Source organism: Felis catus, chromosome F1 (genome assembly GCF_018350175.1).
Source record: "Felis catus isolate Fca126 chromosome F1, F.catus_Fca126_mat1.0, whole genome shotgun sequence".
In the NCBI taxonomy this organism is placed as follows: Eukaryota; Metazoa; Chordata; class Mammalia; order Carnivora; family Felidae; genus Felis; species Felis catus.
The window spans coordinates 10,573,347-10,598,838 of NC_058384.1; the positions used below are offsets into that span (position 1 = coordinate 10,573,347).

General features: G+C 35.8%; 1 protein-coding gene across 9 annotated transcripts in view; it reads left to right on the plus strand.

Annotated features, from left to right (window-relative positions):
- DCAF6 (DDB1 and CUL4 associated factor 6) overlaps window positions 1-25,492 on the plus strand; it is a 134,107-nt gene that overhangs the window by 3,140 nt on the left and 105,475 nt on the right. For all 9 annotated transcript variants that reach the window (XM_003999156.6, XM_045049454.1, XM_045049455.1 and 6 more), the window contains exons 2-3: window positions 13,246-13,307; window positions 21,709-21,801. In XM_003999156.6, coding sequence (XP_003999205.5) covers window positions 13,246-13,307; window positions 21,709-21,801 — 155 coding nt within the window. The remainder of the gene's footprint in view (window positions 1-13,245; window positions 13,308-21,708; window positions 21,802-25,492) is intronic.

Here is a 25,492-nt window from a genome sequence, read left to right on the forward strand (position 1 = left end):
ATTACTTATTTTCCTTCTACCAAAGAAAACTGCAGTTCATAAAACATCTTTTTATATTGTGGGAATGAAGATAAATAATTTGTTATATGTTATTTAGGTGAAAAATACATATGTTCACTGAACCCCGAAATTCACAAGATTTCATCGGGATTCAGAGGCTAGGCCAGCTATTGTCATCTTTATGGGCCTGATCTAAATGTCAGTGTAGGATTTATTTTTTTTAAAGAGTGATTTACAAAGTCCAGAGTCAGAAACACCTGTAGATTTAAATGTTTGTTTCTCAAGATACGGTAGTGCTTTTGGGTTTCAGTGATTATTGTGATAACTTATTGGTCACAAGTTTTATATATATACACACACAGTGTTATAAAGATAAACATTGCTTATAAAAGAAGCTATCATTTCTGTACATTTCCTCTTTCTATTCATATTTCTCTCATTTTAAATGGACTTGTCCACATTTGAATTTTTACTTTCTAACCTTTCTACTTTAATTGACAAAAGAGTAAAAGAACTTTTCAAGGGAGTTGTGTGCCATAACGTATAGTATGTTTCATATAAAATGCTTAAGCTATGATTAGGCAGTGTCTTGGTCAGTTTAGGCTGCTCTGACAAAATAGCATAAACTAAGTAGCTTTATAAACAACAGAAATTTATGTCTCACAGTGTTGGAGGCTGGAAGGCTGAGAGTAGGATGCCTACATCATGATCTCAGTCTGCTAAGGAGGGCCTGCTTCCTGATTCATATAGCATTCTTTTCATTGTAACCACACTGGGCAGAAGCAGGGTCTCTTTTAGAAGGGCACTAATCCTAATCTGATCACCTCTCCAAGATCCCACCTCCTAATGCTAATCACTGTAGGGGTTAGGATTTCAACATAGGAATTTTGAAGAGACCCAACCATTCAGACTATAGCAGGCAGCGAATGACAACTTTGTTTATTTTTAAAGGTTTATTTTTGAGAGAGAAAAAGAGAGCACAAGCAGGGGAGGGGCAGAGAGAGGGGGACAGAGGATGGGAAGCAGACTCCATGCTGACAGCAGCAGGCCTGATGTGGGGCTCGAACTCAGGAACTTCAAGATCATGACCTGAGCCAAATTCAGACACTCAGCCAACTGAGCCACCCCGGTACCTTCCTATGACAACTTTATAGTGGAGTTTGAAATTTCTATTTGTGAGGGGATTAGGAAATCTGTGTTTTTGGAGTATCATTGGAGTCATATATATTGAAATGGATAATTTTTGCATTTAGATTCTTCTTTAGCATATTCTGAATACATCTGCGTTACCCAGTTCTTCATAATGTGTTGCCAAGTTACAATATGTTATATGAGTCAATAAATTCTGACTTTTGCTTCCTTGTTAGCTACTGGGGAAAAGTTAGCGGAATCTTCGTATTTTGTCTCTTTAGTTTTGAAACCTCAGTGCAAACTGAAAGATGTCTGATTTTAGTGGTGAAAAATGACTGTCAGATATGACAAATGCATGTAATAGAATATGCTGATGATTCCTGAAGATAAGACCACCAAAGACATATCAATCATAGCAGCTGCAGACAGATTTGAATGGCTCTACTGTGGATTTCATTCTTCCTGGGTATAGGATGAGAATGCTTAGAAGGGATAGGAGCTGCTGGTAGCACAGAGTTTGTATTGTAGGCATGTTCTAGGTCAGTGTTTCTAAAATGTTTGACCATGATCCACAGTAAAAATACATTTACATGGCAACTTGTGGTATACACATGCAATTAAAATAAAAGATTCTCCAAGTGGTGGTTAGCCTTACTATTTTCTGTTCTGTATCATGCTAGAAATTGTGGTGTTGATGTGGTAGAATATTTACTGATACATCTTGGCTTGAGGTTTGCAAAACTTTACTAAATGGTTTATATTTTTAATCATTGTAATTGAGTGTCATTGATGTCAAGGTTAGGGTGGGTGGGTTTCAAGTACTTGCAGCAGATTAAAAAAAATTCTTTTAACACTGCTCATGGCTAATAAAGAATATATAAATGATGAAATCTTGTTTACTCCTTGGGAAAAATAACTAGAGTAGGACCCTTTTAAATCCTTATTTCTTGGGTATTAACCTGCAATAGGATTGCTGAGTTGTGTAAGTGTATTTAACTTTACAAGAAATTGCCAGACTGCTTTCCAAAATAGTTGTACCATGCTGCATTCCCACAGCACTTGGCATTGGGAGTCTTCCTAATTTTAGCCTCTCTAGGTATGTAGGTATAATGGTATCGTTATCATTTTAATTTGCATTTGATTTATTCCTAATGATTAATGATGTTGAGTATCTTTTCATGGCTTATTTGTCATCTGTATACTTTGGTTAAATGTTCAGATTTACCTTCTTACTATTGTAAGAATTCTCTGTATAGTCTTGATACAAGTTCTTAATCAGATACGTATTTTGCAAGTATTTTTCTCCCAGTTTGTCTTCTTTTTTCTTTTTCCTAACAGGGTCTTTTATACTTCATGCTTTCTGTGTCCTACTTAAGAATCTTTACCTAATCCAACATCACAAAGATTTATACATTTTTTTTCCTAGAAGTTTTCTCTTTTTAATTCTTATATTTAGGTCTGTGAACAATTTTGAGTTAATTTTTATCTGCACTGTGAGGTAAGGGTCCACTTTCATTTCTTTGTATGAATGTGCAGTTGTTCCGGCATCATCTGTGAAAAGACAGTCTTTCCCATTTGTTGAGAATTAGTTGGCCACATATGTAAATTCATTTCTCTGTGATGTTCCATTGATCTAGCTGTCTTTATAGCAGTACATCATGTCTTTATAGTGAATATTGAAATCAGCCAGGGCAATATTTTGAACTTAGTTCTTTTCATACAAAATTATTTTGGCTATTTTGGGTTCTCTTCATGCTCATAGAATTTTTTTTTTTTTTAAGTAAACTCTATCCCCCATTGTGGAGCTTGAACTCATGACCCTGAGATCAAGAGTCACATGCTCTACAGGTTAAGCTTCAGGTGCTTAATCAGGTGCTCCTCATTCCCATATAAATTTTAGAATCAGTTTGTCAGTTTCTGCAAAAACTATTGGGGTTTTGCCTGGTATCATATTGAATCTATATGTTATTTCAGAGAGAACTGTAGTCTTTACAATATTGAATGTTCAATCCATGATAGTCCTTTTTGTCTCCAGTTATTTAGGTTTTCTTTCATTTCTTTAATGTTTTCTATTTTTCAGTGCACAGTTTTACACATATTTTTGTTATATTTATCCCTATAACATAATGTTTTAAATACTATTTTAAATGGTATTAATTTTTAATTTCAGTATCCAGTTGTTCATCATGGACATATTGAAATGCAGTTGATTTTTTTTTTTATTGGTCTTGCATCCTGCCGACTTTACTAGACCTACTCATTCCTCCCCCTCTTCTTCTTCTTCTTTTTTTTTATTAAATTAAACTCCACCCTTAACTTGGGGCTTGAATTTACAACCCCAACCCAAATCAGGATTCACGTGCTCTAGCAACTGAGCCAGCCAAGTGCCCCAATTACTTCCTATAATTTTTTTTTCCCAAATTTGTAGGATTTTTACATAGAGGATTATGTCTCTGCATATTAAAACAGTTTTATTTCTTCCTTTTTCACCTGTATTCCTTTTTTCTTCTTTTTTTCCTTTTTCTTACTTTATTGCACTGGCCAGGATTGCAATAGAATCTGAATGGAAGTACTGAGAGTAGACATCCTTGCCTCATTCCTCATCTTGGAAAACATTTCAGATTTTCACTATTAAGTGTCTTACTGACCATATGTTTTTTGTAGACACTCTTTGAAGAAATGTCCTTCTCTTCTTAGGTTGCTGAGAATGTTTGTCATGACTGGCTGTTGAATTTTGTCAAGGTTTTTTTCCTATATCTCTTAAGTTGATTATATGATTTCTCTTTCATTGATTCTGTTAATTTGGTATATTAGCATATTAAATTATTTTTTTAATGTTGAACTAATATTCAATTCCTGGGCTAATCCTACTTGGTTATGATAAATTATCCTTTATATGTTGCTGGCTTGAGTTTTGGTAGGAATTTTGTGTCTATGCTCATAAAGTTTAGCTTATAGTTTTCTTATAAGTTACAAGCTTATAATTATAGCTTATAGTTATATTTTTGCTTGTTTTGGTATCAGGATAATGTTGGCCTCATAAATGAGTTGAATGTATTCTCTTTTTCTAAAGAGGTTATATAGAATTGAAATTACCTTTTTCTTGAACATATGATAGATTTCATTGTTGAAGACCTCAGAGCTTGGAGTTCTCTCTGTGGGAAGGTTTTGTTTTTTGTTTTTTGTTTTTTTTACTTTTCTTTTTTTTTTTTTAACTTGGTACTTTCCTTAACTTTTTATTTTGAGGCAGTTGTAGGTTCATATACAATTGTTAGAAATAATTTGGGGAGATCTCATATACCCTTCAACCAATACTGCCAATGAATGGTAACATCTTATACAACTATATGATAATATCACAACTAGGAAATTAACATAGATAGATAAAGCCATGAACCTTATTCAGATTTCCCCAATTATATGTGTACTTATTTGTGTGTGTGTGTATGTATTCTGTGCATTTTGAACATTAATTTTAATTAATTTTAATAGATTAACATGGTCACCACCACAATTAAGATAGGGAATAATTCCATGACAACGTTCCTTTGTGATATCCTTTTATAGTCACTGCTATATCCCTTTCTCCCTACTGCTAACCTCTGGCAACTAGTAATCTGCTTTTCATCTCTATAATTTTGTCAATTCAAAAATTGTTATTTATATTAAATTGTTATTTATATTATATAAATAACATGTATGTTGACATAAAAAACAGCATGTAATCTTTCAAGACTGGCTTTTTTCACTCAGTGTATTTCCCTTAACATTCATCTAAATTGTTGTATTAATAGTTTATTTGTTTTTACTGTTTATTAGTATTTCGTGATATGGTTATATGGTTATTTAACCATTTACCTGTTGAAGATATTTGGATTGTTTCCATTTTTGACTGTTAAGTATAAAACTGTTATGAACATGCAGTTTCATATAAACGTAAGTTTTCATCTTTTGGGGATAAATGTCTAAGAATTGCAATTACTGGATTGTATGGTAAGCACATTGTTTAATTTTGTAAGCAACTGCTATACTCTTTCAGGTATTACTATACTATTTTACATTCCCATCAGCTCTGCATCATCACCAGCAGGAGTGTTATCACTATTTTTATTTCTAATTATATAGTGATAACTCACGGTTTTAATTTACATTTCTCTAATGGCTAATTTTGAGCATCTTTTTACATACTTATTTGCCATCTTTATATTTTCAGTGAAATGTCCCTTTATGTTTTTTTGCTCATTTTTTGTTTGGTTTATTAATTGTTTTTTACTGTTGAGTTTTGGGACTTATTTATATAATTTAGGTACTAGTCTTTTGTCAGGTGTGCAGTTTGCATATATTTTCTCCCAGTCTATAGCTTGGTTTTCCATTATTTTTGTAGGGTCTTCTGCAGAATAAAGGTTTTTAACTTCAGTGAGGTCTAATTTATCAATTTTTCCTTTTATGGATTATGCTTTTGGTATCCTGTCTGAGAACTCTTAACCTATCCCTAGGTCCTAAAGATTGTCTCCTAGGTTTTTTTCCTAAAATTGTATTTGTCTGGGGTCCATTTTGTGTTAAGTTTTGTATGATGTGTGTGGTTTAGCGTGAAGTTCATTTTTGTGTCTATGGATGTCGTCTTGATCTAGCACCATTTGTTGAAAAGGCTGTATTTCCCCATTCAGTTACTTTTGTGCCTTTATTTTAGAAATCAGTCGGGCATTTTATGTGGACCTGATTCTGTGTTCTTTGTTCTCTATCACTGATCTGTGTGTGTGTTCTTCTGTAAATAATACCACACTGTCTTGCTTATTGTAGCTATATAGTAAGTTTTAACGTCAAATTGAGTGATCTTTCCCCCCTTAGTTTGTGTTTTTCAAAATTGTTTTGGCTATTCTATATCTTGTGCCTTTCCATATGAATCGTAGGACAAGCTTGTCCATACCCCCAAATTACTGAGATTTTGATAGGAATTGCATTAGATTTATATATCAATTAGGGAAGAACTGACATCTTTCACTGTGTTGATTCTTCTGATCCATAAACATGGTATACTCTATTTGTTTAAGTTGTTGGTGTCTTTCATCAGCGTTTTGTAATGATCAGGATACATTATATTTATTTTTTATATTTATGTCTAAATATTTAATTTTCTTTGGAGCAATTACAAATGGTTTTGTGTTTTAAGTTCAACTTTCACACGTTCGTTGTTAATATATAAAAATGCAACTTTGTGTATCTGCTGATCTTGTATCCTGTGACCTTGCTGAACTCACTTATAGTTCTAGGATTTTGGGGGGGTATAATCTTGGGAACTTTTTACATGCAAAATCATGTCATCTTCCAATTGGGTCTGTTTTATTTCTTCCTTTCCAATATGTATGTCTTTTTTTTTTTTTTTCTTGCAATATCACATTGGCTAAAACTTCCAGTACAGGCATATCTTGTTTTATTGTGCTTCATTTTACTGCACTTTGCAGATACTGCGTTTTTTACAGATTGAAAGTTTGTGGCAACCCTGCATGGAGCACCTGTTTTCCAATAGCATTTGCTCACATTGTGTCTCTGTGTCACATTTTGTGACACAGAATTTGTAAGAATTTGTAATTCTTACAATATTTCAAACTTTTTTCATTATTATCAATGTTACATTGATCTGTGATCAGTAATCTTTGATGTTAATATTGTCATTGTTTTGGGGCCCCACAAACTGTGCCCATATAAGACAGTGGACTTAATCCATAAGTGTTGTGTGTGTTGTGACTGTTCCACTGACCAGCTGTTCCCTGTGTCTCCCTCTTTTTGGGTCTACCTACTCCCTGAGAACAACAATATTGAAATCAGTCCAATTAATAACTCTACCATGTTCCTTTCAAGTGAAAGAAAGAGTTGCATATCTACTTTTTTTTTAATGTTTATTTTTGAGAGAGAGAGACACACACACAGAGCATGAGTGGGGGAGGGGCAGAGAGAGAGAGGAAGACACAGAATCCAAAGCAGGCTCCAGGCTCTGAGCTGTCAGCACAGAGCCCGATGTGGGGCTGGAACCCAGGAACTGTGAGATCATGACCTGAGTCGAAGTCGGCACTTAACCAACTGAGTCACCCAGGAGCGCCTGCATATCTCACTTTAAATTAAAAGCTAGAGGGGCGCCTGGGTGGCTCAGTCGGTTAAGCGTCCGACTTCCACTCAGGTCACGATCTCGCGGTCCGTGAGTTCGAGCCCCGCGTCGGGCCCTGGGCTGACAGCTCGGAGCCTGGAACCTGTTTCGGATTCTGTGTCTCCCTCTCTGACCCTCCCCCGTTCATGCTTGGTCTCTCTCTGTGTCAAAAATAAATAAACGTTAGGGGTGCCTGGGTGGCGCAGTCGGTTAAGCGTCCGACTTCAGCCAGGTCACGATCTCGCGGTCCGTGAGTTCGAGCCCCGCGTCGGGCTCTGGGCTGATGGCTCAGAGCCTGGAGCCTGTTTCTAATTCTGTGTCTCCCTCTCTCTCTGCCCCTCCCCCATTCATGCTTTGTCTCTCTCTGTCCCAAAAATAAATAAAAAACGTTGAAAAAAAATTTAAAAAAATAAATAAACGTTAAAAAAATTAAAAAAAAAAAAAAAGAAAACTGAGATAGGCTGAAAAGTGGCCTTTTTGTGCCAAACAGTAGCTAAGTTGTGAATGCAAAAGAAAATTTCTTGGAGGAAATTAAAAGTGATATTCCAGTGAACACGTGATGGATAAGAAAGTGAAACAGCCTTATTGCTGATACGGGGAAAGTTTTAGTGATCAGCATAGAAGATGAAACAGTCGCAACTTTCCCTTAAGCCAAATCCTAATTCAGAGCAAGGCCCTAATAACATTCTTCTCTTCAACTGCGTAAGGGGTGAGGGAGGTAAGAAACCTGAAAAAGAAAAGTTTGAAGCTAGCAGAGTTTTTGTTCATGAGGTTTAAGGGAAAGATGCCATCTCCATAGCATACAAGTGCAGGGTGATGTGGCAAGTGCTGATGTAGAAACTGCAGCATGTTATCCAGAAGTTCTAGCACGATGGTGGCTATAGTAAATAACAGACTCTCAGTGTAGATAAAACAGCCTTCTATTGAATAGTTTTCTATAAGAAGATGCCATCCAGGACTTTCATATTTAAAGAGGAGAAGTCAATACCTGGCTTTAAGGCTTCAAAGGACAGGGTGACTATCTCGTTAGGGGCTAATACAGCTGGTGACTTTAAGTTGAAGCCAGTGCTCATTTACCATTTTGAAAATCTTAGGCCCCTAAAGATTGTGTTAAGTCTACTCTATCTGTGCTTTATCTACTTTATCTGTGCTTCAGCCTGAATGATAGCATTCCGTTTACAATATGGTTACTGAATGTTTTAAGCCCACTGTTGAGACCTATTGCTCAGAAAAAGAAGATACCTTTCAAAATAGTTCTGCTCATTGACAATGCACCAGGTCATTCAAGAGTTCTGATGAGTGTTTTCATGCCTGCTAACACAACATCCATTATAAGCCCTTAGATCCAGGAGTCATTTTGACTTTCATGTCTTACTATTTAAGAATTGCATTTTGTAAGGCCATAGCTGCCATAGACTGTGATTCCTCTGTTGGATCTGGGCAAAGTAAATTGAAAATCTTCTGGAATGGATTCCCTGTTTTAGATGCCATTAAGAATTTTTGAAAAAATTAAGAATTTTTGATTTATGGGGAGGGATCAAAATATCAACATGAACAGGAGTTTGGCACAAGTTGATTCTAATCCTTATGGATGACTTGGAGGGGTTAAACACTTCAGTGGAGGAAGTAATTGCAGATGTGGTGGAAATAGCAAGAGAACTAGAATAAGTGGAGCCTGAAGATAGGATGAATTGTTGCAATCACAGGATTTGAGTGGATGAGGAGTTGCTTCTTATGGGTGAGCAAAGAAACGGTTTCTTGAGATGGAATCTGCCGGTGAAGGTGCTGTGGAGATTGTTGAAATGACAACCAAGTATTTAGAATATTATTACATAAACTTACATAAACTTATTATTACATACACTCCTAGGCCTAGTTGCTGCTCATTCCAAGAAGGTGAGCTGGCAGATACACAACAACATGTATAAGCAGCATGAGCTTTGCTCCAACCTTCTGAGTGCAAAGTCAGTATGGCTGTAATTGTACTTCATTCATCAGTCTTGTGCAAAAATGGCTGGTGATTCATCCTAAGGCGAAATCTACAGGGAGGGGATTCTGGGAAGGTAGTTCAGTGTGACTTGACACATTTCAGTGCCACCACACTTCCTATTGATTATTTATCAGATGGGAGGGGGTTTCCTGCCTTTCCCTGAAGGATAGGCGGTGTCTGCTTTTATCCTTTTCTCAGGGCAGTTGCCCTTTGCCTGAAATGATGGTGAGGGTTTCCTGCCTCTCTCACCGGTAGTAGACATTTACTGAGGCCATTTTTAGCTTGGGTTTCTGCAGTGGCTTGCGGCTTTTGTTTCCCCTGAGAGAATGGCCTGAAACGTGAGTGGGGTTTCATGCCTGTGTCCTGCCAGAGAGGGACTCTTTCTGGTCTCCTGCCCTGTTTCCAGTGTTTCTTGCAAGTTCTTGGTGGAAGCTGACAGAAAAGAGCTTTGCCTGTGTCTAGGATCTCAGAGATTCAGCCATCTTGTTAGTCCACAGTTGGCCTTAAAGCATTTGTTTGCATCTCACAGTGTTCTCCTTCTGCACTTTGATGGCAGCTGCCTCTTTGTCCTGTGCTCTGTCCAAGATGAAACCGTTCTGTGTTCTGTCTCACCTCAAAGGAGTTTTGTCACCCTTTGATTTTCAGTTCTCCTGGTTATCTGGTAAGATGCCGTGGGGACCAAAGAAGAAGATTATTTCAAGAAGATGGCGTCAGCTGTGACAGATAATACTATGAGGTCATGAAAAATGTGTCTTAAAAGGGCCCACTGGATTTACTGATGACCTATGATTTCTAAGAACAAAACCAATGGAGAGGAGGGGGCAAGGGACAGTGCAGGGGAAAGAAGAGCTGACAGTGAGCTAGGGAAGGCGGCATGTGGAGATGACCAGAAAGTCTGGCTTTAAAGACAAAGTAGTTCAAAGGGACAATAGAATGAAGTAAAGTGAAAAATTCTGTTAAAATGCTTTTCCATCTCTGCTGTTCAATATCACCAGCCTTACTGTTTTTCTTTAATCAGCTGAACTTACCTCAACTCCTAAACGAGGTCATTTTTGAAAAATGATTTTCTCTCTTTTCAGGCAGTATTAACTTGGAACAATCCCACCTGTGTATAGGGAGAGAGCTCATTTTAAGTGTAGAGCATATCAGCAGGTCCACAAGTTTTGAGAATGCTAATTAATTTGCTCCTGACAATAAATGTGTACCCATCAAATGTAAAACTTCTACAAATGTAACGTAAACTAAGGTTCTGAGAAGTTAGGTTTTGCCCAGCTTATTCATAGTATGTTCCAAGTAGGTATTTAAACCTGGTCTAACACTTATTTCAAGCATCTCACGGTCTACTAAGGGAGATAGGTATGTGAATAAGGAAGTTGCAAAGCTGTTTAGTAAGTTATATAACCATTCAAAATGAGCAATAGCTCTTATAAAAAGAGCAGTAGCTGTATATTTATTGTCATTGAAAGATGTTCACCCAACAGAAGACATATTATAGAACAGAGTGAGTATCATGATCCTATTTGCTTATTCACTGATTTAGCAAATGTATATTAAATGCCTATTTTGTCCTCTGCACTGTTCTAGGCACTTAGGGTGCCCGGGTGATCAAGAGTGTTTCTCTTTTCATTGAGCTTATGGTCTGTTAATAAAGAATAGAATGTCAAAGCAGTGATGGAATTATGAGAGGCAGCATGGGTTGCAAGAAAGACATGAGTAGGAAGCCACAGCAGTAGGTAAATTCATCCGTAACAAGTGTGTAATTGTTGGGAGACAATTCTCCACGCGTCTTGCATTTCTGCACATTTGTGAGCAGAGGCACTGGCTGCTTTGTTCTGGACTATCTTTTCAATAATGTATATACAAGGAACAGCTTTGGAAGTTATAATATCTCTCTCTGGAGCAGAGGGCAGATTTATTTATTGTCCAGTATAATGCAGATAATGTCACTCTTTGGGAAAAAGGTCAGACAAGTTTGCTTGATCTTTTGTAAGATTTGGGTTTCCTCAGTTCAGGGTTCTCCAGCTCTGATTCAAACCCCCAGCATATCCAGTACTTACCTAGGCTGCTCCGCATTGCCCTGTGGGAATTGGGGGACAAGGTGCCTATGTGAACTTGAAGCTTGCATTGATTAAGGAGAAAAATCCTTTGCTTCTGACTTAGGAGTCTTGTGTCTTCTGCCAGCATTCATGAGATGGTGGCAGGTACTTGTTAGCTTGCGAGTAGTTTAGACTTCATAGTTCTTGACGACAGGTATGAGTTTATTTTTATTTTTATTTGAGGGGGCTCAGCTTTTTAACCTTACGATTCTTATTTTAGGGCATCTGTCAGCTCCTATTTTTTGGTAGTATATTTAATTAGTAAAGGGTAGAGGAGGTTTATGTTAGTTGTTTCTGGAAGCACATTTAATGAGGTATGTGGACAATACAGTCATTTTGATCTCCAAAGTCACATACAGAAATCATTGGGGAGCTATTTAACTGTCAAGTCTCAGTGCATGTTTTTATGTGCAGGTTTCATACGTAAGAGTTCTTGCTCGAAGAACTCACCTTGTCTTCTGTTCTCTCATGTCCTACCACCATTTTCTCTAGGCAGAGATGGCTACAGCTGTGTTTTCAAACCTAGATTTTAAAAATTTTCAAGAAAAATTTTTGGTTCTTCTTCCTTCTCCTCTCTTCTCCTCTCTTCTCCTTCTCCTCCCCCTCGTCCTTGTATTTTAATGAATTTTAATTGTTGTCATGTTGATAATATGATCTTAACTCTTAATTATAACTCAGTAGGATTGCCAAGCCTGCTGTTGGCTGAAGGGCGGAAATTTTTTTTTTTTAATGTTATCTATTTAGTACAGTTAGCGTCTTTTTAAAACTGAAAATCAGATTGAAAAGTTAATTATATAAAGTACAACCAATTCATGAAAATACTGAATTTCTGTAGGTTGTCTTATTCCAATGTTTAGAACCATAGAACATTCCCCCCCCATAAAAAAAGAAAAAAAGAAAAATTCTTTAACCCACATGTTCATCCTTTACCTAGCCATCTTACCAGTTATAAGCAAGCACAAAGAAAGAAAATAGTTCATTCTCAAGAAGATCTTGATATTTACATCGAATGGCAAGAAAGTGTAGAGAAATCTGTCCCTGGTGACAGTGTACAGAGAGCATAGTCAAATTTAATTTTATTTGAGATCTCATCAGCCTGATTTACTTAGCTAATTATCGTTCTTTGTCATATACTCAGCTTCTTTTCATTACAGCTCCTGAATAAACATGAAGCTTTTTGGTCTTTCTTTGATAAAGATGATTCATTTTTTAAAGGGAAACATTTCTCATTTTCAAAGTGATTTCTATTTTTGCAGTATTATAATTCTGCTATTGATGGACATTTAGACTGATTTTATTTTATTTTTTTGCTGGTACATTTCATTGTAAAATGAACTTTAAAATATTTTAACATTTCTGAAATTGAGATGTGTTTAAAAGTAGGTAGTATCTAACAAAACACTGTTTGCCCACCTATTTAAGGTTCAAAACCCTGTCCCCCACCTCTAGTCCTATCCTCTTTCTCTATTTTTCCATTTGACACTTTCATCAGGTGACGTGTTGTTTATTGTCTTTCAATAAGCTCATTAGAGTGCAGAGTTCTTTTTCTGTTTTATTTCACCACTGTACTCCTAGCTCCTAGAACACCACCTGGAATGGAATGAGTACTCAATATATTGGTTGAATATATATGTGAATGATTACTGTGGTCCAGCCACTGTGCTAAGCCCTTTCTATCTTTGAACCGTTTTATCCTTGCAATAACAACATCAGGTAGGCAGGAACTACTTAATGAGGGAATGAGGGCTGAGGCGGTATCACTCAGCTTCTAAGTGGGAGTTGAAGTTAGAGCTGCCTCATGCGGGATCCTGGGCTCTTAACTTCTTTGTTATACTTTCTTCATCAAGAATGACTTATAACTTATTTAGTTTGTTTTTTTTAAACAGGAAGAAGAGAATTTATCCAAAGATTGAAACTTGAAGCAACCCTGAATGTGCATGATGGCTGTGTAAGTAATAATTAATTCTCCACTATGAAGGACCTTAATACCAAGTGCTCAATATTTGATGAAATGCCCCATCCTCTTTGAAGAGATTATGAATAACTGTAATAAAAAATGGGAGAATGAAGTTTGACGTTAAAACATAAAGTTTATTTTGATTTTAGGAAAGTATGTGGGAGATTTTTAAGAGTACAGATGAGTTTTCTAATATTATCAAAAGGCTTCCCTCTCACTCAACGGTACTGCTTTTGTGAAGGTCACTAATGATTACTAGTGGTTACTTCTCAGGAAATTTAGACATTAATTGAACACATGTTCTTTTTTGAAATATTTTTTCTCTTGGTTTCTGCTAACACCACACTCTCTCGGTTCTCTCTGTATCTCATTGACTCACTGCGTCTTCTCTGTCCTCTAGCTGACTCCTCCGCTTCTTGACCTTCAGTTGTTGGATGTACTGCGACTTTGTCCTGGCTCCTCCCACCCTCTTTTCTCTTCACTTTTCTGAGACATGCTATCCGGTCCCACGGCTAAAAAACCATGACTTCCAGCTCTCTATTTCTTCCCCAAACTCCAGATTCCCGTATCCAGCTCTCTACTGGTTGCATGTCTAATGGGCATGCCAGATTTAACAGGGCCAAAACAGAATCCTTTTCCTTTTAATTTCTGTTCTGAAAATTTCAGGCAATGCTTTTTCATATACTCATCAGGTGGATTTGGCAATTATCAAGATTGGGACATGTTTGGGGCGCCTGGATGGCTCAGTCGGTTAAGCGTCCGACTTTGGCTCAGGTTGTTATCTTAACAATTTGTGGGTTCGAGCCCCGCATCGGGCTCTGTGCTGACAGCTCAGAGCCTGGAGCCTGCTTCAGATTCTGTGTCTCCCTTTCTCTTTGCTCCTCCCATGCTCTCTCGCTCGCTCTATCCCTCAAAAATAAACATTAAAAAAATTTTTTTTAAATATTGGGACATATTTTCCATTTCATTTTTCTCAGAATATCATAATACCCTAGATATTATGTCATTTCACTCCTGTGTGTAGCCAAAAAGCAATGGACATTTTCTTATGTAACCAAAATGCTATTATGTAATTTAACAAGATTGACAGTATATTTTTGGTATCATCTGATATACAGTCCATAATTAAATTTCTCTTATTATTTAAAATGTCTTTTTATAGTTGTTTGTTCAAAAGAGGTTCCAGGCAAAGTTTATTCCTTGATTGCCATGCCTCTTCTTTTTTCTAGTTTTTATTTAAATTCTAGTTAGTTAACATACAGTGTAATATTAGTTTCAGGAGTAGCATTTAGTGATTCATTACTTACATACAACACCCAGTGCTCATCATAAGTGCCCTGCCTCTCAAATCACTGTTAAAGTAGAGCAGGCTTCCCCTTCTTTGTTCCTGCCATTGACTTGTTACAGAGTGTAAGTCAGTTTTCCTATAGACTGTCACACATTCCAGATACTAGTTTGGTTTCTTGTGGTGTCATTTAACTTGTTTTTATATACTTTGTATTTCCAGTGCGCTATTATGGAATTATAATTATGCTATAAATACAGTTCAGGTGTATGTATTTATTTTAAAGCTAAAAACCATTTTTGGAGGGAGCGGACCAAAATAATATATGCGCATGGTTCAAATGGATCATAACAAAAAGTAACAGATGTGTCTCACTCTCCCTTATTCCTATCCTTTTTTCCAAAAACAACCTCTTTGAATCATTTTCCATTTCAGATCTTCTGATGATTTCTTTTGTATCTCCATGTAATACTCTTACATTGATCTTTTTTGAATTGGCAACTTCAAACATCATCTACTGAGTTCCTGCCATGATAGAGAATTTAACTCATTTATAGAACTCTCTCACTTTCTAAGATGTAGGCTTCTCAGAATTTTTATGTTACTGTTCTTAGTCTCTACACTAAACAACATACATAAACATCCTTTTGTTTTTCTGTCATTTATAGACGGTATCTCTTGAATTTCCATTCTGTAAGGTAGAGACTTTTAATTCTTTCATCCTTCCCTCCACCTTTTTTGTTTAAGATTTTATTTTTAAGTAATCTCTATACCCAGCATGGGGCTTAAACTCAGAACCCCGAGATCAAGAGTTGAATGCTCTATGGACTGAGCCAGCCAGGCACCCCTTCTCTCCACCTTTTTATCTCTGTTTCACACCTCTGTCAGCTTGTATGCTTTTATATTGTCATATTGGTTGTATGTACCCTTTATTCTGTAGTCCTGGTTATCTTTTATTATTTGTCTATGTATTCTTAAAGTCAAAATGCGGTAAACAGTGTTATAAGTCTTACATGTATATGTACTTTTCTGAGTTTCTGTTATATCCTTCAAAATAAGGAGAGGGTAGAAAGAAAATTTATAAAGAAAATTATGTGATGTATCATCTGTTCATAATACTCAACTGCTCAAAACTCTCCAGTCGATTTCCAGTGTACTTCTAGTGAACGCCAAGGCCTTGTTGCTTCCAGGCCCTGTGATTTGGCGCAAGCGGCTTTCTCCAGTTTCATCCTGTACTGTGGTCTCTGTTACGCATATTTGTTCTAGTCACACTCCTCTCTTTGCTGTTCCTTGAATACGCCAAGTCCGCCTCTGCCTTGTATGTTTTATGCCTTCTACTCAGAACTCTTACTCCATATAACTGTAAAGCTTACCTCCACATTTCATTTAGCTCTACGTATTATCAGGACTTGATATTTCCTGTCTGTGTTTGATAATAGCCATTCTGGTATGCATGAGCTGATCTCTCACTACTGTTTTGATTTGCATTTCCCTCATGATTAGTGATGTTGAGTAGCCTTTCATATATTTTTTTGGCCATTTGTGTATCTTTGGAAAATGTCTATTTAGATTCTTTGCCCTTAAAAATCAGATTATTTGGGATTTTTTATTGTTATTGTTAACTGATTATATGAGCTCCTTATATATTTTAGATATTAGCCCCTTGTCAAATTATGGTTTGCATATATTTTCTCCAATTCTCTAGGGTTCCTGTTCATTTTGTTGATTTCTGTTGCTGTGCAGAAGCTTCTGAATTTGATTTAGTCCCACTCGTTGATTTTTGCTTTTGTTGCTTGTGCTTTTGGTGTCATATCTAAAAAAATGACTACCCAGGTCAAGGAGTTTTTCACTGTTTTTCTTCAGGTCTTATGTTTATAAGTCTTATCCATTTCTTTCTTTCTTTTTTTTTTTTTGCTTTTATTTATTTCTTTATTTTTGTCTTATCCATTTCAAGTTAATTTTGTTTATTTTGTATGTGAACATCCAGTTTTCCCAAAACCATTTATTGAAAAGACTGTCCTTTCTCCATTGAATATTCTTGGATCCTTTGTTGTAAATTAATTGACCACATATGTATGGGTTTTTTGGGCTCTATAGTCTGTTGCATTGGTCTGTGTGTCTGTTTTTATGTCAGTACCATATTATTTTGATTACTGTAACTTTGTAATATAGTTTAAGTCAGAAGTGTGATGCCTCCAGCTTTGTTTTTCTTTCTCTGTGGTTCCATACAACTTTAGGTTTGTTTTTTCTCTTTGTGTGAAAAATGCCATTGGAATTTTAATAGAGATTGCCCTGAGTCTATAGATGGCTTTGGGTAGTATGGACATTTTGATAAAAATTAAGACTTCCAGTACATGAACTCAGTGTATCTTTCTATTTATTTGTGTCTTCTTCATTGTCTTTCATCAATATTGTGTAGATCTCAGTGTACAGATCTTTTACCTCTTTGGTTAAATTTATTCCTAAGTATTTTATTGTTTTCGATGCTATTGTAACTTGGCATTAAATAGTTGATTGTTAGTATGTAGATATGTGAGTGATATTTTTTGTTGATTCTATATCTTGAAACTACTAAATTCATTTATTAGTGCTAACAGTTTGTTGGTGGAATCTTCAGGGTTTTCTATGTATAAAGATCATGTCATCTGCCAGCAGACACCATTTTACTTCATCATTTTCAATTTGGATGCCTTTTATTCTTTCTCTTGCCTAATTGTTCTGGTCACAACTCCAGTACTATGTTAAATAAAAGTGATGAGAGTAGTTACCCTTCTCTTGTTCCTAATCTCAGAGGAAAAGCTTTCAGCTGTTCACCATTGAGTATGATGTTAACTGTGGGTTTGTCATATACAGCCTTTAAATTGGTGAGATAATATTCCTTCTATATTTAGTTTGTTGAGAATTTTTATCGTGAAAGATGTTGAATTTTGTCAGATGTTTTTTCTGTGTATATTGAGGTGATCATATGATTTTTATCATTCATTGTATTAATGTGGTATATCACATTTATTGATTTGTGTATACTGAGCCATCCTTGTATCTCAGGGCTACATCCCATTTAGTCATGCTGTATGATCCTTTTAATGTGCTGCTGAATTTGATTTGCTAGTATTTGATTTGCTAGTATTTGGTGTTAGGGTAATGCTTGCCTCAGAAAATGAATTTGGGCATGTACCCTCCTCTTCAGTTTTTTGGAAGAGTTTGAGAAGGATTGGTGTTTATTCTTTAAATGTTTGGTAAATATTTAAAGCCCCTGAGGCCATTTGATCCTGGGCTTCTCTCTCTCTCTCTCTCTCTCTCTCTCTCTCTCTCTCACTCACTCACCCACTCTCACTCTAATATTTATTGTTGAGAGAGCAAGAATTTCAAGCAGGCTCTCTGTCAGTGCAGAGCCCGATATGGGGCTCAGACTCTCGAACTGTGAGATAATGACCTGATCCAAAATCAGGAGTTCAACCGAATGAGCCACCTACACGCTCCTTTTTTTTTTTTTTTTTAAAGGTTTTTGATTACTGATTCAGTCCCCTTACTTGTTAGTGGCCAATTCAGAATTTTTATTTTTTCATGATTCAGGTTAGGTAGGTTATACTAAAAAGTAAGTTGTCTAGTTTGTTGGTGTGTAAGAGACTGTGTTCTCTTACAGTCCTTTGTATTTCTGTGGTATCATTTGTAATCTCTTTTATAATTTTATTTATTTGGATCTTCTCTCTTTTTTCCTTGCTAGTCTAGTTAAAGGCTTGTCATTTTTTTTCTTTTCAAAAAACCAACTGTTAGTCTTATTGATCTTTTTTATTGTTTCTGTATTCTTTATTTCATTTATTTATGCTCTGATCTTTGTTGTCTCCTTTCTTCTGCTAACTTTGGGTTTAGTTTGTTTTTCTTTTTCTATTTCCTTAATGTGTTAAGTTCTGTTGCTTTTTTGTGATCTTTCTTTTTTCTTACATAGGCATTTATTGCTATAAAATTCCTGCTTAGAACTGTGTTTGCAGCATCCCATGTGTTTTATTTCCATTTTTGCTTATTTCAAGATATTTTTTTTTGACCCATTAGTTGTCCAAGAGTGTATTATTTAATTTCGATATGTTGGTGAAATTTCCAGTTTTCCTTCTGTTTAATTTCTAGTTTTCACCATTATGGTCAGAAAGATACTTAGTATGCCTTAACTCTTTTAAAATTTGCTAATATTTGTTTTGTGATTTAGCATGATTTATCCTGGAGAATGTTCTGTGTGCACTTGAGAGGAATGTCTGTTCTGCTGTTTGATGAACTATTCTGTGTATGTCTAAATGTTGATCTAAGGTGTAGTTCAATTCTAATATTTTCTTATTGATTTTCTGTCTGTATGATTTATCCATTGTTGAAAATGGGTTATTGAAGTCTGCTGGTTTTTCGTCTGTTTCTCCTTTACATCTGGTATAGTAATTTAAAAAAACATTTAGACATTCTAGTAGAAATCTAGTGATACCATGTTGTTGTTTTAATTCTCTGTCCTGTTTTTGCATATTTGTCTGTATTGCACAAACTTTCTAAACTCACTTATTAGTTCCAGTACTTATATTGTCTTTTTAATATTCTGAAGACTTGGTACAGAATTCTCATTACTTAATTATTTTTAAATGTTTGGCAGAATTCACCAGTAAAGCCATCTGGGCCTTGAGTTTTCTTTGTGGAAAACTCTAACTATAATCCCCTAATAAAAATAGATTATATTTTGAGTGAATTTTGTTTAGTATGTGTGTTTCAAGGAGTTTGTCAATTTCATCCATGTTGTTGCATTAATGGCATAAAGTTGACCATAGTGTTCCCTTAATGTTTAGGTATTTGTAGAATATGTAGTTAGTGATGGATATCACCTTTCTCATTTCTCATATTGATAATATGTTACCCTGACCCCCTCTTTTTTTCTTGATTAGTCTGACAACATGTTCATTAATTTTATTTGTCTTGTCAGAGAATCAGCTTCTAGTGTTTTCGTGTATGGTTTGTTTTTTTTTTTTTTTCTGTTTTCTGTGGTTTCATTGAGTCCTGCTCTGATACTCATTATTTGTAATCTGATGCTGACTTTGGGTTTTACTTGTTCTTTTTATAATTTTTTTAATAGAAGTTGAGGTCACTGATAGGGGACCTTTATCTTTTCTAATATAGGTATTTTAGTGTTATAAGTTTACTTCTAAATACAGATTTAGTTGCAACCCATAAGATGAGATATGTTGTGCTTTCATTTTCATTCAGTTCAAAATACCTTCTAATTTATTAGGTAATTTCTATTTTGAGCGTCTGTTATTTTGTAGTTTCCAAATATTTCTTTGTGTTAATGATTTTCATTTAGTTCCATTTTGGTCAGGAAACATACTCTGTATTTAGTTGAAATCCTTTAAAAATATTAAGATTTGTTTTATGGCCCATAAGTATTTTCTGTATTGGTAAATAGATTTTTGTGTACTTAAGAAGAAGGTGTAGGGGCACCTGGGTGGTTCAGTTAGTTGAGTGTCCAACTCTTGATTTCGGTTCAGGTCATGATCTCAGGGTCATGGGACTGAGCCCCATGTCGGGCTGCATGCTGGGTGTGGCACCTGCTTAGAATTCTTTCTCTTTCCCTCTGCCCCTCTCCCCTGCTTGCTTTTTCTCTTTCTTTCTGTCTCTCTCTCTCTAAAAAAAGGGGGGATGTGTATTCTGCTGTTTTTTAGTTGTTGCAGATGTTATAGTAAATTTGGTCGGTGTTATTCTGTCTTGACTGAAAGTGGAATCTATTTTTTTTTTATTTAGATACAGTTCATATACCATACAATTCACCCACTTTAAGTGTGTAATTCAGTTTTTTTTTTTAGTATGTTCATAAAGTTGTACCGTCCACCGCTAATTCCAGTATATTTTCACCACCTGACAAAGAAAGTACATAGCAGTTATCATTCCCTCCCATTCCCCCTCCACCTAGCTGTTGGCAATCACTAATCTACTTTCTGTCTCTACAGATATGCCTGTTTTAGAATTTTGAAATAAGTGGAATCATATAATATGTGACCTTTCAGATTGGCTTCCTTCACTCAGCATAATGTCTTCAAAGTGTATCCATGTTGCAGCTTGTGTCACTGCTTCCTGTTGCTGCTGAGTATTTCCTTGTATGCGTATTTTGTTAGGAGCAAATGGATAGTGACATTTTGTTTATCCATTCTTTCATAAATGTTGGGGTTGCTTCGCTATTTGGCTCTTAGGAGTAATGCAGCTCTGGTTTTTGTGTACACGTTTTTGTTTGGTCCATGTTTTCAATTCTCTTGGATATATCCTTGTTGTAGAATTGCTGGGTCATAGGGTCGCTCTGTTTCAGTTTTTGAGGAACTGCCAATCTGTTTAAATAGCAGTACAATTTTGCATTCCTACCAACAATGTATAAGGATTCCAATTTCTTGACAATCTAGCTAACTTACTCTTTTGTGTCATTTTTTTTTTTTTAATCATTATAGCCATCCTTCTGGGTGGGAAGTGGTAATTCATTGTGGTTTTAATTTTCATAAAGATTGATACCTGTGTTTCCTTCTAAGTTTTATAGTTTGGGCTCTTACATTTAGGTTTTTTTTTAGCATTTTCAGTTAATTTCTGTATGTGGTGTTCCTTTCCTTGCGTATATCCAGTTGTCTCAGCACTATTTGTTGAAAAAATATTCTTTTTCCTTAGAATGGTCTTAGATCCCTTGTCAAAAATTACTTGGCCATAAATGTACAGGTTTATTTCTGGACTCCAATTCCATTCCATTGATTTAAATTTGTGATCATGACAATACCACACAGCCTTGATTACTATAGCTCTGAGTGAGTTCTTTTAATTTTTTTTTTTTTTAAGGTGGCCTGGTTTTATGTTTCTGGGTACAAAATGAATCAATTAAAATAAATTTAAACAATAACATTTAAAGACTCAGTCATTTCGTTGTGAATTTACAGAACGTTATATTTACTAAACAGCTGTATTTTCAATAGGTAAAGTGGTAAATACTGCTTACCATAGATGCAACTTTATTAGTGATAATAAATTTTGAACCGTCAGTTAACTGAAAGATGGCATACTTGTTTTTATGTCCAGTTTGCTTAAATTTACATTTTGTTTTCTTTTTAGGTTAATACAATCTGTTGGAATGAGACTGGAGAATATATTTTATCTGGCTCAGATGACACCAAGTTAGTAATTAGTAATCCTTACAGCAGAAAGGTAAAGTGGTTTAAAAAATCTATCATTTCATGAGAAAATTTAAGCTAAAAATTAAGAAACTGTAAATGATTATGGAATGGCCATTTGTAACAAAATATCCTTCTTATTTTGCTACAGTTAGTTATATAATTTGGAAGTTATTATATGAATATCCCTTAGTCTTCTTAGGAAAACATTAGATTTCACTGGGCTTTTGACTCCAGCAAATTTGAATATGCTTCGCTGTATCCACCTGGGTAAAATTGCCAAAAGTAACATTATCTCAATAAATCATTCTTTGGGGGGAAAAGGACAATGTGATTTTTTTTTTCTTTCATGCTCAAAAAATCTACCCTTCAGCCAAGTGATTTAAGATATTATCAGTTTGAAAAAACAGTATTTAGGTTCTAGTGAAATGCTTCATGATATCTACTACCGTAAACTGGCATATAATATTGAGTTTTAGCATTATTTCTCATTTTTAGTGGCTCTTCTCTCTATATGGAGAAACCATACACCTATTTTTGTATCAGTGAGAACTTGGTAGATTGTCAGACCAAACACTCATTTAAAATGGTAGCAACCTGGGGTGCCTGGGTGGCTTAGTCGGTTAAGCACCTGACTTCGGTTCAGGTCATGTCTCACGGCTCTTGAGTTTGAAGCCTGCATCAGTTTCTCTGCTGACAGCTCAGAGCCTAGAGCCTGCTTCAGATTCTGCGTCCTTCTCTTGCTCTGCCCCTCCCCCACTCATAGTCTGTCTGCCTGTCTGTCTCTTTCTCTCTCTCTCTCAAGAATAAATAAACATTAAAAAAAATTTTGTAAATAAAATAGTAGGAACCTTAAGAATAAATTATTCACATATTTCTTGTTTTTCCACATTTAAACAGTTAAGATATTCTAATAAATGTTTGTGGTCCTTCAGTCTGAATGAAGTTCATATTGAAGATATTCTTGATTAAGAGACAGGTCATAATTTTGTTTCAGAAATAGCTTTACTTAATTGTCCTGACTTAGCAGAGGGAAACTTGATATTTTCAAATCCTACTTGTTTTAGGTCTGCAATTACTAGGTCTTTTAAGGTGCCTGGACCCAATTCCAGTGTGGAGCTTGGGGCCTGGCTCAGTGGCATGTTGAAGCATTCTGATCTCCCAAATGTGGAGGCCCTCTGAAAAAGGCCAAAAAGCTGTCTTCTTGGGTTTTTATGGAGGCTTCATTACATAGTCCATGGTCCTGACTGATTGTCTTTAATCACTGACTGAGTCAACCTCCAGCCCCTCGCCACTCCCAAGTTGCAGCTCTCTAATCTTACGATTGCCCTTTCTTGCAACCAGTTGCCACCCTCTGGTGGATTCCAAAAGTCACCTCCATTGATAACAAGACACCCATGTCACCTTTATGTCTCTGAAGCATTTTCAAAAACCATTGAGCAAGAAATCTCAGAGAAATAGATTTTGGTCATCTGAATGACCAAAGATTTATTTATTTATTTTTTAAATGTTCGTTTGTTTTGGGGGGGGGGCGGTTGGGGAGGGGCAGAGAGACAGAGAATCCGAAGCAGGCTCTGTGCTGTGAGTAGAGGGCCCGATGTAGGGCTCGGGCTCCATACCATGAACCATGAGATCATGACCTGAGCTGAAATCAAGAGTCAGATGCTTAACCAACTAAGCCACCCAAGCACCCCCAAAGGTATATTTCTTATAAATCATTATATTGTACTAGGACAGCCTTTTTGTTACAATAGAGGAAATTTCCTGGAATGATGTAATGATGTATGTTTGGAATGCTTTTTGACCCATCACTCTCAGAATTTTAATGCTAACAGTATTCATAGTAGTTGTCTAAACACCAGTGGAATAATCTTTTTGTTTTTGAAAAGATGCAGAGCTTCACTTTTTTTTAATTGTATTCAAATACACATAACGTAATATTAACTATCTTAATCATTTTTAATGTTTGTGTTCGGTGACATTAAGTATATTTACATTGTGGATGTTATCAGCACATCAGGCTACAGAACTATTTTCATCTTGCAAAACTGAAACTCTGTACCCATTAAACAAGAACTCCTTTTTCTTCCCTCCTCCCTCCAGTCCTTGGCAACCACCGTTCTCCTTTTTGTCTCTATGAATGTGACTACTTCAGATACCTCATATAAGTGTTTATATGATATTTGTCTTTTTATTACTGCATATTTCACTTAGCATGATGTCTTTAACGTTCAGACATGTTCCAGCGTGTGTCAAGATTTTCTTTTTTAAGCCTGAATATTCTATTGTATGTACATACCACATTTTGTTTATCCATTCATCTTTCAGTGGACACTTGTGTTACTTCTACCATTGTGATATTGTGAATAATGGTACTATTATGAACATAGGTGTTCACCTCTCTCTCCAAGTCATTGCTTTCGATTATTTTGTCACCATACTCAATGGAATAATTTTTAGAAGGTCTTGTTTCTTCTTTATTTGCTTATTTTTGGAAAGAGGACATTCACTTTGATGGCATGGTTCCCAATAGAATATGTATATTTAAAAAGTGCTTACTCCTTGTTGCCAGTTTAAGAAATGATTAATCAGATAATACTTTTAAAAAGTTTAAATATAACAAGACTTTATCTTTTTCACGTAGTGGTCTTCATAGATCCAAATTTGCTATCAGATCGAAATAGTAAAAAAATATATAAACATAGATGATTAATTACATAGGAAAATAGACAGTTTATTTATTTATCTATTTAGAGAGTGCGTGAGCAGGGGAGGGGCCAAGGAGGAGGGAGAGAATCCCAAGCAGGCTCTGTATTGTCAGCACAGAGCCCCACATGGGGCTCGATCTTACGAACCATGAGATCCTGGCCTGACCCTAAATCAAGAGTCTGATGCTTAACTGAATGAGCCACCCAGGCGCCCAAAATAACGTTTTTTGATCCTGAGTCAAATATTATCTGTTCTTAGAGTTTGACTTTATTTTTGAGGTCATGGAAAGACCTCATGGAAAGATGACCTCATTAATCATGGAAAGATTAATGCAAATAGAATTTTGAAATGTTTATTTTTTTACAGAGTAAGAGTTTGGAGGCATACCTTATTGATGGTAACTTCTTAGTTGTATGTGTCATCTGTGTCAAATGTATAAAATGGAGACGTTTCTTTTTCCAATAATTATAGTCTAATTTACTTGAACCCATCCTCCCATTGAAAACAACTAAAATATTCTTGATTAAAGACTTTAAAAATTATTGTAAAGAAAAAAAATTGTCCTGAAAGTAACAAAGAACTGCCTTGATAGTAAGGGATTATCAGTCCAAAATGTAGGGAAAAGTGAATCCAGAGAAGTGAGCATGAGAGCCACTTTCTCCCTGAAGATATTTGTTAGTCCAGGCATATATAAACTTTAATCTTGATGGCCTTGAAGGTCAAGGTAGACAGAAACGAAGCTTAGGACCCAAATCAGATATGGATTCCTATAGCAGACCCTCCAAAGTATGCTGGGACACTCCTCCTGCCACACCTCAAAAACCGAAGGAAGGTAGCCTTGTAACACCTAATATAAAAGAAATCCTGAGTGTACCACGTATGCAAAATTTTTCTTGATTTGGTTTCAGCCAGCTCCCTGGGTGACTCTGTCAGTTAAGTGTCTGACTTCAGCTCAGGTCATGATTTTGCAGTTTGTGAGTTTGAGCCCCGCATCAGTCTCCCTGCTATCAGTGCAG